At 40.2% G+C, this 18,913-nt stretch overlaps 1 protein-coding gene across 2 annotated transcripts in view; it reads right to left on the bottom strand.

Moving 5' to 3' along the window:
- pipox (pipecolic acid oxidase) overlaps window positions 1–18,913 on the bottom strand; it is a 60,138-nt gene that overhangs the window by 28,266 nt on the left and 12,959 nt on the right. For both annotated transcript variants that reach the window (XM_048556703.2, XM_048556702.2), the window contains exons 2-4: window positions 16,522–16,670; window positions 10,411–10,624; window positions 2,622–2,804 (exon numbers count right to left, since the gene is read on the bottom strand). In XM_048556703.2, the coding sequence (XP_048412660.2) occupies window positions 2,622–2,804; window positions 10,411–10,624; window positions 16,522–16,670 (546 nt within the window). The remainder of the gene's footprint in view (window positions 1–2,621; window positions 2,805–10,410; window positions 10,625–16,521; window positions 16,671–18,913) is intronic.

The following is an 18,913-nucleotide window of genomic DNA, read 5'->3' as shown; positions in this document are numbered from 1 at the left end:
GACCCTTCATTCCACTTACTACTAGGACAGACTACCTGAAGGTGCTGGGTATTTGGTGCAAAGGGGCTGGGGCATGCACCAAAACCTGGGACAAGCGTCTCACCAAAGTGAGGCAGAAGCTAGGTCGACGGGTCATCAGGTATGAGGTACTCTCAGGGTTGTTATACATGGTGCATGTCTGGCCTCTTCCCCTTGACTTTGAGGTTACATTTAATAAACTGGCATATTTAATTCAGGGCTTCATGTTCCAGTATCCCAGAAGAGAGGAATGGATGTCTGAAATAATTAAGTTACTTCCTGTTATTTTAATACATTGTAAATCAGGCAGTTGGCTTCTCAAACCACGTTTCTGGTTGGCATGTCAATCAATCAGAGCTGTAGTAAGAATGCTAATTTATAAAATCTCCCCTTTGCTTCTTTTCAGGCTGTGTTAATATTCTCTGGACTCGGGTAGGTGAGCGAATCCATTGGCCAGTGTGTCAGGCATCAGGAAATGATATGCTTTTGTTTCAAAAGCACATCTTCAAGGTGATAGGTTTCTGTGCATTTGTCAGTGTCTCTTCGCCTGTTCACCTCCCCACTTTCTGCTGCTTCTGCCCATTCTCCCTCAGCTGGGCTACATGTTCTGCCTGTGGTAGGCTATTTTCACCTGCTGCAGCCATGCTTTTGTTATTTCTAATAGCATCAGAATATAACAAAGAATTCCTACAGTGTGGAAGCAGACCATTCAGCCCATTGAGTCCACACTGACCCTCTGAAGAGCATCCCACTGAGACCTCACACCTTCTACTCTATCCTTGTAACCCTGCACTTCTCCATACCTAATCCAGCTGGCCTATACATGCCTGGCACTATGGGTAATTTAGCATGACCAATCCACTCTTTGGGATATAGGAGGATACCAGAGCAGTTGGAGGAAACCCACACAGACACAGGGAGAGTGTGCAAACACCCTACAGACAGTTGCCCCAGGGTGGAAGTGAACCCAGTCCCTGGTACTGTGAGGTAGCAGTGTTAACCACTGAGCTATACATGCAGCCGGGGTATTGAAACACCCAGCAAATCTGAAATACAGTTCACTACTGTGTACAATTACATTCAATGATACTTCAGTACCGTCTGCACATTAACGTCGCCATTCCAAAAAGCAATATTGTTCACGCTAAGCTAGAGTCAGAGACCGTATACACTCAAATCACATGCCATGATCATGTCTCTTGAAAGGCATGCTGACATACAATGTCTCTTAAAAATATACTGACACACTGACCGTGAGACAGAACACTGCTTTCTTCTCTCTCAGCCCCCCACCCGGTGTGTGTTACTCTCTATCTCTCTCTCTCCCCCACCCTGCCCCAGTGTATGATATTCTCTCTCTCTCTCTCTCCTCCCCCCCACCCTGCCCCAGTGTGTTGTTCTCCCTCTGTCTCCCCCACCCTGCCCCAGTGTGTTGTTCTCCCTCTCTCTCCCCCACCCTGCCCCAGTGTGTTGTTCTCTCTCTCTCTCTCCCCACCCCGCCTTCCCCCCCCCACCCTGCCCAGTGTGTGTGTTGTTCTCTCTCTCTCTCTCTCTCTCACACTCACACCCTGCCCCAGCGAGTGTTGCTCTCTCTCTCTCCCCCCAACCCTGCCCCGGTGTGTGTTTCTGTTTCTTTCTCCCTTCCTCTCTGTGGGGTGCAGACCTCTCTCTGTTCCGCTCCTCTTCCAATTATTCTCACAGTGCTGGGTTTCTGGGCGATTTTCATTGCCCCCAATGCCACCATAACCAACTTGCATTCATACAGTGCTTTTAAATTGGAAAAAAGCTTCAAGGTGCTTAACACCCTACAGACAATAATGTTCACAATAATGTAATGCCTTCCAAATATTGGGGAGAGGAAAGACTGGATCAGTCAACATAGTTTGGTGCAAACTACAATTGTGCAAAAGTGAAACATGCATTCGGGTCATTTCCCTTCATTTGTAGAAACATAGAAGATAGGAGCAGGAAGAGGCCATTTAGCCCTTTCAGCTTGCTCTACCATTTTTCATGAACATGGCTAATTGTCCCACTCAATAGCCTAATCCTACTTTCTCCCATTAATCTTTGATCCCATTCACCCCCAGTGCTATGTCTAGTCGCCTCTTGAATACGTTCAATTTTCAGCATCAACTACTTCCTGTGGCAATGAATTCCACAGGCTCGCTGCTGTTTGGGTGAAGCAATGTCTCACCATATCCGTCAAAAAAAATAAAAGGATAGATCAATTGTCTTTTGCAGTAGATCGGTGGAGAATCGATATCAGAGTGAGCATGACGGTCACAAGGGATTGGATTGGGGCAAGTAGAAAATAGGAAGCAACCAGAGGTCCATTAGTAGCCTATGCAGAAGGACATCCATGGTAAGGATTAATGATCGCAAAAAAATTACCGCAAAGTTTTTCAAGTGATAATTCCCCATCGATTACCAGGAGTAACAACACTGTCAGTGCATATTCTGCCTGAAGAAAATTCCTGGAACACTTTACTGTAATGCAGCTTTGATTGTATTGATGTATTTGGAGGTCACTTTGGGGTGAGCTCCATGATAGGCTGATGTTACTGCAACTTGGTTAGGAGCAGAATCCATTAAATCCCCTGTACCTTCAGTGGAAGCTGTAGTCCCACAAGGTTCAATAGTTTATTCGACCAAGGCCCAGCTGTAATCACCAGACTCTTCGCTCTATAAATTCCTGCGGTGGTGGTCACGGTAACCAGTGATCCAGGTTGTATATCAACAACTTTTTCACCATCACAAATGGTACCTCCAAACCTCTGGAACAAAACCTGCAAAATATTTAATTTCGTCTTGTGAAACCATGTAGAACACACGATGATTTCCAGTAATTATTTCTCCACAAACCAGAAAATATATTTATACATACCAAAGGAGCACAAACTATCTATTTTTTATCCTCACTGAATAAATATCTCCCAATCCTATTAAAATGATTAAACCTTACTCATGTTCTAGTCATCTGCTAATCAGTTTCTCATACATTTTATTTCTTTAATGCACTTTCCTAGTGGAATAGAAGTAGTTAAATGCATCATATGTATATTAATCTATTTTATATATAACTTCAACTTCTCAAGCCCCGCTCAAGCAGGGGAAGAATACAAAGAGAAATAGGCACTATTGATGTTTAAATACAGTCAAGTCTGAGTGCAGCCTCAGGGATATTTATGGTATATATATGAAAATCTGAGCTCTAACACAATGTGTTAAAATTGTCCAACTAAACCATACTGACCTACTCAACATTATAACTGTTGGATAGATCTTCACGTCAGATTTCAATCTGTTCATAAGACATGATCTGCCAGGAGGTGGCAGTGCTCTAGGTTTTCTTCCCCAGACATTAAGTTTCAACTAATAAGGCCAATAATACGTTCACTATACACATGTACTGCAACTTTACACAATGATGCCTGTGCAATAATAAAGTATAAAAACCAAAAGAACTATGGATGCTGTAAGTCAGGAACACAAACAAAGTTGCTGGAAAAGCTCAGGAAGTCTGGCAGCATCTGTGGAGGGAAAAACAGAGTTAACGTTTTGGGTCCAATTCTGAGGAAGGGTTACCGGACCTGAAACGTTAACTCTGTTTTCTCCTTCACAGATGCTGCCAGACCTGCTGAGCTTTTTCAGCAACTTTGTTGCCCTCTACAATTCCCAAGCTCTGCTTGGGAGGGAAGAGAAAAACTTACTCGCAATTAATTGTAAAGGGGCTTCATGAAAGGCACAGTGTCATAATTTCTGATTGTTCTACACATCTAGCACCTTTGAAAGCTTTTCCAATCCTTTAATACACCACTTGCAGTCCCTCAGTGGATGGCCCTTATCCTTCACGGCACCCAGAGATCATTGAGTTTATTTTGTTATTCTGAAATCTCAGAAGAAAAAGCCAGTAAAATCTTTGAATGAGACATACTGGTCTGACTAGTCTTGTATGCTTCCAAGTGGAGCACCAGTATGACCAGTGCATTAATTTCCAAAATATTGGTTTTTAAACTGGTTTTCCCCTCCAGGATTTATGCAGTTGTGGAATCATAGAATTGCTCTAAGCTTTTCAAAAAGATTTGCAGCTTGGGTTGTGGATGAGGTTGTAGACAGGTTCGCTGAGCCAGTGGGTTTAGTTGCAAACATTTTGTCACCCTGCTAGGTAACATCGTCAGTGCCACTCCGGTGAAGCATCGGTGTTCTGTTCTCCTTGTTGTTTATATGCCTCAGTTTGTTGGGGGGTTTGGTACCACCTCCAGTTCTGTTTCTCAGTGGTTTGTTCACAGGGATTAATTCAGTGTGTTTGTTAACAGAGTTCGGGTTAGAATACCAGACCTCCAGGAATTTCCTGGTGTGTCTGTTTGGTTTGTGTGATTATCAATGTGTTGTCCCAGTGAAATTAGTGTCCCTCGTTGTCTGTGTGTAGTGAGACAAGTGAGAATTGGTCGTGTCTCTTGGTGGCTAGATGGTGTTCATGTATCCATATGGTTAGTTTGCTTCCAGTTTGGCCTATGTGGTGTTTCTCACAGTCCTTGCATGATATTTTGTTTATCACACCGGTTTTTGCTGGTTTTGGGTATGGGATCCTTTACACTTGTCAGTAGCTGTCATAGGGTGGTTGTCGGTTTGCGGCCTACTCTGATACCTAAGGGTCTGAGTAGTCTTGTGGTCATCTTGGAAATGTCCTCACAGCAGAGTGATTAGTGAGTTTGATCAAACAGAAGGTAGTTCAGGCAGTTTAATGCAGTCATGTTAACTCTGATTGGTACTGGCACAAGGGATACTGGGTTATTTCTTACTCTATATTGGGATCAGTAGCAGAAGCATCAATTAACTGCTGCTTAGATGCCACAGACCAACAAGTGTTATTATCCAAAACATAATGTTTGTCTGAGCTTTTTTTTACTAAAGATTGTTGGGAATAAAAAGTGTTTTGACAACAGTCGTAGAACAGCAGATCTGAATTATAGGAAAGCAAATTTCATTCTCTTAAATATTCGCCATCCTTCCATCTTGCCAACTATTGTTTGGCCTGACCAACACAACACAAAACAGGAAATCAGAAAGGTAGTCATTTTGTAACTCCTGGTGAGTGAAGGTCTCCATCAGTAGACATTCCAATACACAACTGGCTTTAGGATGACTAGCCCAGCAGGAACTCTAGAATGTCAATCCTCAATGAAGGAGGCAAGAGACATTTCATAAAGTCTGTTCATTGCCTTTGTACAAATACAAAACTCTGAACAACAAGAAAACAATGCATTCAGCACTGCCTCAGAATCTGTTTCTGTGCAAAATGTTGAAAACTGTATTTTTGGTATGGAATTGCTCCTGTTTACAGATCAATTTTAATTTTTACAAATTAAGTGTTAACAAATGTTGACTTCATGAAATGAAGTCTTGAGCACCATAAGTTTTACAACATAAAATCTGTACCAAAAATAACTTCAACCAACCTAATTTCAGAATGCAGAATGTGTTGAAAAGTTCAAAAATATCTGCCTAATCTGTTTATTTAGTATAAGGTCTGGCATATATGCTTTAATGCTTTAAAAGAAGCAGCAATATGTGGTGCTTGATCTTTATTATGCCCTGCCTGGCTGATCAATAGTTAAGTTAATCAGTATCCCTACAGGAAAAAGTGCAATCCTGATGAAAATGTACAATGAACAGGGAAAAAAAAATCAATCATTGTTTAGATTCTCACTCACTGCATGAACCAAACAGTGCCTTGATGGTGAATAAATCAATGCACTGTGTTGAGGTTAATCTGCAGTCTTATTTAAAATGATAAGACTCCTGTAACTCTACTTGACCAATTTCAAAACAAACACAGTTCTAATTTACTCACTTATGCACACGTATGTGAAAATTATGTTCTTTATTGCAAACTTGACAGAAATGACATTTTGATTTCTCAGCATCACTGAACCGTTAATTAAAGTACAGTTGCCAACAAATTAAAGTGCAATGGATAAACATTAACCTCCAACAAACTACTAAACAAATCTTAGCCTATTAAGCTTCCTAAACGTGACAATATTTTTAAATGAACAGGGGACTGAATTGCAAAATTACACCATAATATGAGTGTGCAGTTTTGTAAGAGGGTTATGTTTTAAACTGTCTCCTTTAATTCAAGTAAAATGAAATAGTAGAAAGTGACACGTGGCTTCCTACTACTAGTGCTCAATGGAGAACCTAATTGACCTGGGTACCTAGAGGGCTGCAGTCCTACGGTCAAGTCCGACTAAGATACTTCAGATTTAAGACCAGAATACAAAAAGAGGTGATCAGAGATAATGGGAACTCAGATGCTGGAGAATCCAAGATAACAAAGTGTGGAGCTGGATGAACACAGCAGGCCAAAAGTTGACGTTTCGGGACCAGACCCTTCATCAGAAAAGGGGGATCGGGAAAGGATTCTGAAATAAATAGGGAGAGAGGGGGAAGCGGACTGAAGATGGATAGAGGAGAAGATAGGTGGAGAGGAGAGTATGGGTGGGGAGGTAGGGAGGAGATAGGTCCATCTGGGGAGGACGGACAGGTCAAGGGGGCGGGATGAGGTTAGTAGGTCCCACCTCAAGCCGCACCTCCATTTCCTACCTACTAACCTCATCCCACCCCCTTGACCTGTCCGTCCTCCCCGGACTGACCTATCCCCTCCCTACCTCCCCACCCATACTCTCCTCTCCACCTATCTTTTCCTCTATCTATCTTCAGTCAGCCTCCCCCCCTTTCCCTACTTATTTCAGAATCCTCTCCCCATCCCCCTTTTCTGATGAAGGGTCTAGGCCCGAAACGTCAGCTTTTGTGCTCCTAAGATGCTACTTGGCCTGCTGTATTCATCCAAGCCCCACACTTTGTTACCTTATAAAAAGAGGTGCAACTATTCTTGCTGCTTGCAGACTCATGACTGACAGACCTTGAAAACTGAGTGAGAAAGAGAGAAAGTCGCAGAGAACTGCAGGAAATAAAAACTTAGCAGAATCTGTTGGAAGCACATTCTCTGATTGATAACAACAGTGATAATTTAGGAAAAAGAAGGGAAACGACTTTCACCGGATTTATTCCTCTGTGAAAGAGGGAACAGAGGGACAATGCCAGTTTGTTTGAGGCCAGAAATAACATTAGATTGGTTTGCACATAGATGATCATTCTGCAGAATGCTGTATATAATTTATAAGCTTAACTGGGGTGGAGTTGGTCATTTTATGAGAAATTATTCATACTTGTATTATCTGTATTTTAATGTGTTAGTTGCCTACTAAGTAATATTTTGTTTATGTTGCTTTTACTGTCTGTTACAGTAAATCTTTGAAAATGCAAAACCCTCTCATGTAGTCAAGTGGACTAGGAATTTAAATGTCCTTTAAAGTATTGAGACTCTGTTGGGAAGATAATAGCATCTACTTTTATCATTTTAGTTGTTCCTAGTTTCCTATTTAGTCATTATTTCTTTCCCTTGCTGCCTAGATTCTGTCCATTCCTCCTTGCTCAAGAAAGTATGCAATATTAGTTTCTAATCTAGTTTTCCTAATATCGGACAATGTTTTATTACGTTCCCTGGCCCCACCATATCTCCTTCTTGGGGCTACTGCAAAGTGTGCACAAGCCTCTATATTTTAAAGCAAAATGTTATGAGATGAACACATTTTTAGAAAAATGATGCTCCACAAGGGTTTCTTCAAACACGCGCACCTGAGGTAACCTGACCCTGTTCAGTTACCTCCAGAATGATTTTCGAATGTTCATTAAGGAAAGGGGTGCTGTTCCAGAGAATGGAACATCTTCCATTTCAGATATTCAGGCTGGATTTTAACACCAAAAACAGGTGGCTTAGGGCCAGGTCATGAGTTCAAATTCCAAAACTTTCAAAAGCAATCTCAACCCACCTAGTTTGCAATTTAATGGAAATAGGAACTGGTAGCAGCTTGGCAATTTACAAGATTTTAATGAGTTTGTGCTGGTCTGATTTGACCAGCTTACCATGTTTCAGGAAAGTTGGCAGCTAAACAAAGGAAAGGAAGCTTCAGAGAGAAGATAAGCACCTTTACAAGCCTCTTGGGAGGCCAAGAGTGCTTCTTCCAAGGAAGTCAAGAGTGGGAAAGTTGATCTGCCAGTTTTTCCTGAAAAAGTTATTTCATTACTCAAAATGTTAACTGTCTTTCTCCCTCCACGGATGCTGTCAGACTTGCTGAGTTTCTCCAGCATTTTCTGTGTTTGTTTCGGACTGACAGAATTTTCAGTATTTTGCTTTTATTCAAATAGGTGGCCCTGGCATTTCTTACTGGACTGAATCAGGTCTGCAGGCAAATGGGAGCCTCCAAAGTAAGTGTGCAATGGTCCTTTGGAGTACTTCCAGAGTATCAGGAATGCTCCTTCCAGCACCACAAACTGTTTCTGTTCTCCTGGCTGCTCCTGCAAGACTTCCTGTAAACCCACTCTATGACTTGTCTGTGGCCATTCCAATAAAGCTAGCTTTGATCGCCAAAGCATCATCTCCCAGTCAACTAATTACTGAGGCCCAGAAATGAAAGCATTCCAAACTAAGGCCATGAGTAAATACGCTCAACTTGTTCCGCTGCCTCAATCCAAAACCATAATCAGAGAAGAGTGAAGGAGGAGTAATTACCTGCATTTTTCTACACAAGGAAAATTAGGCCCAGAGAGTTTTAGAATGGGGGTGTTATAAAATGATCTCAGTGAATACAAAATAGAATCTTAGCTCACTTCCATGCTAAGATACACTCACTAAGTCATAATTATCTAAATTAATTCATAAGCACGTACTTAGAAAGTGTGCCACACTGTTGAACTAATATTGAATCACCACCTTAGTAAGGTTAATATCAGTCAGTTGCTGTTCAGAATATTTCAGGGTAACACCCATTTGGCTAAAGCATTTGGATTTTACATTGAAGATTGCTAATAAGATTATCTCACAAATCCACAGGAATGGGATAAGAAACAGCCCAATAACTGTGACAGATCTCAGGAGGCTTTTCAATTGTATCCCATGAGTTACTTTACATAGACAGTGGTGATTGGTTCCTATGGTAACTCATTCTATACAATGAGGTTGAATTGTATTGGCAAGTTTGAGAGATTTTGGATAAATATCCACCAAAGGAATTGATCAAAAGGCATCATATTTTCTTGTCACCCAGAGAAACTACAACTACTTTTCTGAACCTTGCTTTAGAAGTTCCCATTCTATTCCCTTCTCTCATTTTTATTCTGGTCTCTGTCCAGTATCATGAGATCTGATCAGAGTTGGAAATCATGGTGTGAATGAATGCCCAAAATACACAGGGTTGGCAGGTGAATTCACCCAAAAAAAAGCCACAAAAATGCCTAGGAAAACATAATCACAAGGGGGTGACTAATTAGAGAAGAGTCACTGCTCTGAGCAGAATGGTCAGAATCTCTGAGGAACTGCTCCTTCAATCAAACGCTGATTTTCTCTCATATTGTTCCTGACAGGCCTAAACGGCTGGAGGAATGCAATGATTTAGGTGGACACAGGAGGAGGAGTAGGATTTTCAGCCCCTTGAGCCTGCTCTAATGTTCTAGATCTCGGCTGATCACCTACTTCAATGTCATTTTCCCATGCCTTCCCCACATCGTGGAGGAGAATGAGACGTTGGAAAATTGAACTTTTGGGCTTGCACTCTAGCATTAACTGTTTTAGAACTCTGATTCTTTCTCCATCCTTAACTTGCATTTTGGTGCTTTAAATTTGTTCAGGCAAGTGTTTTCAAGACCACAGCAGTTACTGGCTGCTACTGCCTCACCGAGATAATTTCTCTTCATTCTCTGTTTCCTACAATAGGAAAATGACTCCATTTCAACAATCATTTTCCTGGTAGTGAAGCATTCTCTTACACACAGATTATGGGCTTTTCCCCCAATGAGTATGATAGCTGGGCTTTGTGCTGCCCTCATTCAATACCAAAACCAGCACAGTTCAATGAGAAGAGATGAGGAATGTAAATCTTGATTTACTTCTCTCCTCTCCAAAGCCAGGCAGGTGGATGCCCGCTGAAGAACCCACACAGCTACCAAGTTGAAATCAAATAACTCCTCCTGACAAAGGCATTAAACCTGTGACTCTTCTAGTTCAGGCAGCTCAGTACCACACTCTGTATTCCACTAAAGCCATAAACTAAGAGACAACTTTAACACTCTGTTCCTGACCTAGAATGTACTAAAGGAAGCAAAGGTAGCTAAACCATTCTACAATAATGCACACAATACTCTTGACGGAACTGATATGGAATAAATTATACATCAGCAAAAGGACTCTGAAGATATTATTTTTGACTATTTTCAAACAGTCGGAATGATTTTTAGCTTATTTAATATCCTGTGAAAGAAGCACATTACCTGGAGAGATTTTAATGCTCGATCTGCGTACAAGATTCCAGCTGATTTATCAAGAACCGCAGATTCTTCTTCTGGAAGATCTACTGCTGGGAATCTCTGTGAAAACTGTTCACGTGTGAAACTCTCCATAGGAATCTGGTTCTTGACCAATGTTGACTTCATGGCTTGAAATTCTGGGTTTCCTTCTTTGCCTAGAACCAACAAACCCGTTTGTCTACAGATAAACACAAGATTAGACACATTACAACAGAATTGTTCATTTATATAGTCTTCTTTACTTGAACATTAGCCCGGTAATGCCAGTGCAACTAAAGCAGAAGTTTCTTCTCCTCCTTTCTGTTTTCCAGATGATTTTGATGCTTGCTTGTATATGTTTGCAGGGAACATAGATTCTTGACTTGAGTGTTGATCCTTCATATCTGAGTCTCCCTGTGAGTGCTAATGGAGTTGAAAGAGCACTGATCTTGGCCAGTAATCTAACTTATACTTCCAGCTATGGTCAGTCCTTAGTGATAGAATGATAGAGTAATTGCGTTAGTTTTAACAGAATTTCTCTATTCTATTATGCAGATAAATTGCCACACCCCACCTATTACCTTACACGAGATCGGCTAACAGCACAGATTGGAGATTAAATCTGGGAACCCTTCAGCTGCAATGCTTCAGCCATTCAGCACTCTAACCAGCTGAGGCATTTGGGGAGCCTACAGATTTGGCTGCATTCAATTTGCTTCCAGTTCAATTTTGCATCCATTCATTAAGTGCCCAGACTGCCTGGAGGATAACAGAGGGTTGGTATTCTTTCTTGGTAAGTTCAAGTAAATTTTCTCGATGGAACTGCCTGGCTTGAACATCCGCCTTATTCAAACCACAAAGATCTCTGCCAGATGGCTTTTTTTTCTGGTTCCAGTGGTGAGTATGTGTGACCTGAGAGGCAAGAAAAATTAAGGGAGAGGCTTCTACTGCTCTTTAAAGCAGAGCTATATTGACACTGGCTATGAATATTTGTTCAGAACAGCATCCATCAGTGCAGAAACAGGAAGGTAAAAGAACTGAACATATTATACTACCATCCAGCCTGCAATTAAGTAAAATCGGTATTGGCACTGGCTAAATTTCATTTGAGAAAGGTCAACTAAACAAGGAGAAAAGGGACCGAAAGCACAATGGATGCTGTAAATCAGGAACAAAAACAGAAGTTTCTGGAAAAGCTCAGCAGGTCTGGCAGCATTTATGAAGAAAAGAATCGGAGTTAACGCTTCGGATCTGGTGACCCTAGGAATACATCAGTTTAGGCCTCCTTATCTTCTGCACATAAACTGACGCTTTCCCAGCCACCATCAGTTCTGAGGAAGGAGCACCAGACCCAAAACATTAACTCTGATATTTTTTTCTTCACAGATGCTGCCAGACCTGCTGAGCTTTTCCGGAAACTTCTGCTTTTGTTTGTGCAGGAGAAAAGGGAATTATATATGGTGTCAAAACAGAAGAAGTAATTTGTGAATGTGGTGTGAATTGACTGAAGGTGGTAGAAAGATTAGTCAGGATATTTACATCCAAGCTCAGTATGCAGATTATTTAAATGACATCTAAGGTTTCGCTGATATGCTGCTACACAGGATGAAAACATGTAACGTGATAGATTCTGAGCGAAAGCAGGCAATGGTCTGGCATTTTGAGTTTGCATTAAGATGAACTGTAACACAAAGCATTTGAGATTGCTGCAACAAATTCACCATAACAATACAGAAAACAAGAGCTTTAATCCATTGCTATTTGACGCAGATTCCTTTTGGATAAAGAGTTGTGTGCTTATGACAGGGAGATGGAGAGGTCTTCATTGAGGCATACTTCATTTATTGTACTCACCAATTGATTCCATTGTCACAATCTATTAAAATGAATAAAATTACATGCACCATCCCATTCCCATTCTGAATTAACCTAAGCCTTGAGGAAATATTTGTGTTTCCACTACTGCCTTTTGTTAGCTTTTTCATCTATCTTACACAGTTAAAGATTGCTCAATAATTAACAGCCATCTGCAACATGAATCAAGCCTAATTAAACTTCCCCCATTTAAAATGATCTGAGAAGGTCACGGACACCCATCGCTGACATCAATGAAACATGTCTGCAAAATTTTGGTGATCATTCTAGCAGGAACTTCATCTTTTTTCTTTCATCCCACATTTTAGCGAAACAACATAGACAAGTGAAAAGCAGCATCCCAACAGTATGGAAGCAGGCCATTCAGCCCATCAAATCCACACGGACCCTCTGAAGAGCATCCCATCCAGATCCACCCCCCTACCCTATTCCTGTAACCCTGCATTTCCCACAGGTAATCCTTCTAGCCTGCACAACCCTGTACGATTTTGCATGGCCAATCCAACTATGCTACATATCCTTGCACTGTGGGAGGTAACTGAAATAGCCAGAGGAAACTCACGCAGACAGCAGGAGAATGTCTGTGTGGAGTTTGCACAGTCGCCCAGAGGTGAAGCCAAACCCAGGTCCCTGATGCTGATGAAGGGTCTAGGCCCGAAACGGCAGCTTTTGTGCTCCTGAGATGTTGCTTGGCCTGCTTTGTTCATCCAGCCTCACACTTTGTTATCCCTGACGCTGTGAGACAGCAATGCCAACCACTGAGCTACCATGCTGTTTTGTAGGGAACGTTGGGCATCCAGCACCCACAATGTCATTGGTTACTTTATGAATTTAATCGCGTTGCTATTTTCTCATAGACAGCAAACTAGAAAGAAAAATGCACTGAATTTAAAACTTACACAATAGAATAAATGATTTTGTCATAGAACAGGGTTAAGTAGAAATAGAAATATCATAAATAGACTTATGATGTACTTTTAAAATCATACAGAAATTTGACATTCCACAACTATAAAATTCATTTTTTGTGGCCACCAAGGCTCTAGACCAGTAACCCCGAAGTTGTGACAAAATTAAAAGCCCAGTTACATTTTATTTAACCAGGTGTATCTTTATCAGTGGGGAGAACTTAGGGGTGCAGTAGTAATGACTCTGGACTGGTCTAATTTGCTGATCTGATCCAGAAAAAAAAAGTATCAATCACTTAGCTGAGCCAACATCAGGGCTCCTGGTTAACATGACACGTGCATTAAAATAGTCCCTTTATCTCAGGACCAGGTAGCCTGGTCCTCTCCTCAAGGGCATTGGTGAAACAGATGGGTTTTTACAACAGTTCATGCAGTAATGATGACCATGAGACTCTTTTTAAGTTTCTAACTGAATTCACCAAATTTAAATTCCACCAGCTGTCATGGACACATCAGAACTAATGACCCCAGAGCATTAATCTTGCTTAATGGATTACTACTCAAGTGACATTACCATTAAATCACCATCTTCCACTCATAAGCAGAGGTCTCCTCACCAGCATAAAATGTATATTGGTCTCAATATTTGAGGCACTCACTTCAACCTATAGTTGATTAATATAGCATTGTAAAGCTAGATGATAGGGGTTAGGTATAACCATATTGAGAAAGAAACACTGGGCACAGACTATGCTGTCAGTTCCTATGATTTTGAATGTAATTTTCCTTTATTTGGGAGTCTGAAACTGTTTAATGAATGTAATTCAAAGCAGGTCAAAATTCTGTTCAGGGTATTACATTTCTGTGATGAACACTGAATAACTCGACCTATTGCAACTGTAGAAAACCTACAAACACAATTACTGAAGATAAGTACTGAACAGTGAGATAGCAGGCAAACTTAATTAACCAGGGGAATTGAACAATACTGGTGGTGTAGCTGCATAATTAGAGAACACGGGGTTTATTTTGTAGGTGCATGCAATACCAGCAGCCATTATAGGATATACTTCTTGGGAATCAATGAGCATCTACTTACTCCCGTGAGATAGCATGGTGTCCATGAGAAATTTATTGTTGGTGTGTTGCATGTCAGCAGCCTTGGACTTCTGTGACTGCAAGTTGAACTTTGCTGAGCCTTTTGAAAGCATTTCTAAAAATTAAATATCTACTTTGTAAAAATTCACTAAATATACTCTCAAAATACATTAAAGAGCCATTTAAGTAGGCATTCAATGGGTTTGACTGACTTAAAATTTAGCTTTGATGGTTCGCATAGAAAAAAATGTATTCACATGAGGAACTCCCACATTCTGGTACATGATTAAAATTTACAACAGAGAATTTAATACAACATGAACAGTTACTACTTTCTACAAAGTGAAGAATAGTGATTTAAGGAATACATCAAGCAGAAAGGTGAATAAATTTGCTATTTATAGCCTGATGTAACCGGTTTAAAATAATAAAAACAAAAAAAATTATAGCCAACGTTAACCATTTTAAACAATTGTTAAGGACTGCAGGCTGAAGAGAGTTGGATTTTCCATCCTTATTTCACAGAAACGCTTACTCATCAATATTCAGACTGACTGCATAATAGAATATGATGCAATACAAAAAGTAATAAATAAAAAGTTGTACAAATAGAACACCAAGCATTAACTCAGAAATCACTGAGCAACAGTACGTGACTCAATTAGTTGATTCGAACCTACTCTGAATTAAAGTGATCTGCATTCTTCAAAGGAAAAGGAGATAACTTCTAAATTGCTCAAAACATAATTGAAGAAATGAACGCAAGCCATAGGACTGTACTTTCCTAAAAGAGAATGTATTTTCCAAGAACAAGTGCTGTGACATGATTGAAGCAGACAATCTATATTTTTACATTTCAATGCAGAATTTCTTGTCAAAATTCTAGAATAGAAGTGTTTCTGTATGATTAAGGCCACTTCCTGCTGTGCATGTGCTACTGGAGTCGGATTGGCCCTATATAGCCTTACCAATATGCTTAACTCAAAATACAGGCAGACTGATTTTAATTTTTGTCATGTTTACATTGCATCATGTTTTTGTTGAGGGATGCTATCTCACTGTGAACAAGAGTGATATTGCCTTTGCTTCCAGTGAACTGAGATATTCAGCAGAACTCCCCAATTTCTTAGCAGGCTAACTGCTTTTAATTTATTATGTGTTTCAAATATCACACAAAATTTAGGCTGCAGTGAACACACTGGGATAGTGTTGTGAAGAGAGGATCTACGACTATTCTTCTGATCCATGTATACAAATGCATCATTCATTCAAAGTAATTTCGATTAGCTACATTCTTAAAGGAGGTTTGGCAAGATAGTGAACAGTATGTATGTAACAATAGTTACTAGGTGCCAAATGTTATTTTGTTTCAATATTAATTCCAAAATAATACATTTGAAGTACTTTGACTGTCTACTGATCGTTCATGCCTGATTCCATAACAATTATGATCTTATTTAAACATCAGTGAAAATTATATGTGCAGCAGATCTGAAGTCCAATTGATTGTATTATGTGTTATTGTCATTTGAGTAGAAGGTGTGATCCTTGTTTCTTGTATTCATTTACATTTTTACATCCATCAATTTTCCTCCGGGTCCTTCTATACAGAGAATGACTCAAACATTCCAGGATATATCGCAAAAGCTAGAACTGCAAATAAATCCATCTAACCATGTGCACTGCAAATGCTATGGTCAAGTTTTCGCTGTTTTAATCTTAACACAAGCATTTTCCATGCCAGTTTACCGCTTTTATGGCTGATGACAGAACTGTGGACTTTAAGGACCAAAGCTTTAACTGCAAAGTAAATTTAGGTTTTAACTTTTTCCTAATTCCAACAGAAGAAAACTACAAACTGCAGTCATTAACCTAGAGATCAGCAATCTAGCAAACCTCAATGAGAAAAAAAATAGTGAAAGAGGGAATTTAGTACTTAAAAACATACAAAGTTACAAATCCCAGACATAGAACGAGACAACAGATGAGGCTGTAGACAGTTCCTGCCACATATCAACAGACTGTACCATAGCATTTGCAGTGTGATTTTCCAGAATAGTAGCTTAAAAGAAAAGTTTAAGGCCATTTAACTCTTGCAATGCCTATTCATTTACTATAACCCAAATCTTACAAAACAAAATCCACTGTGTAAGTGCAAACATTTTATTTTCTTGCTGAAATGCCCACAATCTGGCAATATACGGTGCTTAGTTACCTGAATAGTTTAACATTAGCCTCAGCTTCCAGTTGCTTCCAGAGTTGGAAGCATTCAGTCATCATCTCTGTGTAGTAAGGTTTGGAGTAGCTTTTCCGAATAATTCGAGTTTGCCCATGAGAGCTTCCACGGGTATGTGGCAAAGTAAACTGGAAGCAGAGAGATAAATGCTAAGTTTCAACAAGAATACAGAGTCGTTTTTAAAAGTAGTTATCAAATCAAAAAGGAAAATAGATACCTGTTACTAAGTTTGGGATGACTGCAGGTTACACGTTAAATCTATCCCTCATAGAATACAATGCCATAACAAGCAGTTTAGAGAACGGTTGTACATCAAGCATGAAAGCAGTGTTGACTCGTAAATGTTTTTGAAAGTACGGCAGAGTAGAACAAACCTGTTTACATTACATGATCTTTCTCTAAGGATATTTTTTGTAACATTGACAAATGCTGCTCTTTTACAAGATATGACTGTGTAGTGGGAATATTTTCATTCTCTCCAATAGGGGTAAAAGCGATAACTGTTGCGAGTCAAAAGCCACCAGGGAATTGGAGTCGGCTGACATCAGAAAGTCTTTCTTACACACATCATGCAGTGAAGAGTCCTCAATAAACAGAAGTGTCCTGAAATTACAGCATGTTCATTTATACAACAGTTTCAGAGGAAGTGCCTCATACACACCCACAGAGAAAATAAGAAGCAGGCCAGTCAGGACTGAGATGAGGAGAAATTTAATAACTGAGAGGGTTGTGAATCTTTGGAATTCTCTGCTCCAAGTTCCTGTGGGGGTGCAGTCATTGAACATATTAAGATTGAGATTGACAGAATGCTACATATTAAAAATATCACAGGATTTGGGGGATGGCGCCGGAAAATTGCATTGAAATAAAAGATCCACCTTGAACAGGTTTAAAGGGCTGAGTGACCTACTCCTATTCCCTATACTCTGTTTAAAAACAACTTTAACACTACGAGCTATGGTAACCTTTTACTTCCCACATCAATCCATCTTGTTAACCCCTGGACAAATAATATCTGATTCAGGTGGGCACAACGTACTCAGAATTCTGGGTCACACAGGGTCATACAGAGAGCCCCCTGGACTCCTGTGAGCACTAAATCCTTCAGAATTTTGAAAACACTTACAGCTTTGTCAGCCATCATAGCGATGTTAAGCCAGGCTTGGAATATGGAAAATTGAATTAAATACTGCACTGTTACAAGAAATGTGAAGATTGTTTGAGGGGAATATTTTAATGATTTGCATTAGGAATAGGAGTGGTAAAAAATACAGGTTTTAAAAAAGGTGGCACGGTGGCTCAATGGTTAGCACTGCACCCTCACAGCACCAGGGACCCGGGTTCGATTCCAGCCTCAGGCGACTGTCTGTGTGGAGTTTGCACATTCTCCCCGTGTCTGCGTGGGTTTCCTCCGGGTGCTCCAGTTTCTTCCCACAGTCCAAACATGTGTAGGCTAGGTGGATTGGCCATGCTAAATTGCCCATAGTGTTCAGGGGTGTGTGGATTATGGGGGGATGGGTCTGGGTGGGATGCTTCAAGGGGCGGTGTGGACTTGTTGGGCTGAAGGGCCAGTTTCCACACTGTAGGGAATCTAATCTAATACATTTGTCAACTTTCTCTCACAGAAAACTGTAAAACCTTAAAACTATTACAATGCCTTAAAATACTAACATACATCTGGTGCAAATTCTGTTCCAAAGACTAACATTCTTTACAAAATATGCTTCTTCATTTCTTATGTGTTTTATCCATGCAGCTTTTAAATTTTGCCTGACATTTCAAGAATGATACATTTTCAGTGCGCAACTTGAGCTATTAAACATGCAGCAAGTCAAAAGCAAGTCAAGCTTTTGTGGGTGATTAAAGATGTTAACTTAGGAAAAACATCACTCATTTTCAATTCTTTTGAAAAGTGGTGAAACACCAGCATTAATAAATAGAACGCTGTTCTCTGTTAGCCCTGTTAAAAATGTAGGCAATATTTGAAGTTTGTACTCAGTCAGCTACTGGTCCCCATGTGACTGGAACAAAATGATCCAGAGACATAAAATGATTTAGACCTGACACCCCTGACACATACAGCTATGATGAAACATCGTTATTGGCTTGTGCTTTCTGACAAATCTCTGAAGGACATAATGGCTTCTGAAAATTCACCGAAATATATCTAAGAATTACTTTTAAATCAGATGTCTAGATGCAGAGTTTGTCAGAAGCATGGATAATAATATTCCCTGAAGTGAAGGGGTGAAATTGGTCTATTTGCTTGTGTTAGATTTAAATGTTTGGCAATATTTTCCCAAGTTGATGGAAAAGAAAAACTGTTGCGATGAAAACTCTGCCATTGCCTTGCTACTGCTGGCATGGTTCA

Source organism: Stegostoma tigrinum, chromosome 27 (genome assembly GCF_030684315.1).
Source record: "Stegostoma tigrinum isolate sSteTig4 chromosome 27, sSteTig4.hap1, whole genome shotgun sequence".
Classification (NCBI taxonomy): Eukaryota; Metazoa; Chordata; class Chondrichthyes; order Orectolobiformes; family Stegostomatidae; genus Stegostoma; species Stegostoma tigrinum.
This window is presented reverse-complemented; position numbering and strand designations above follow the sequence as displayed.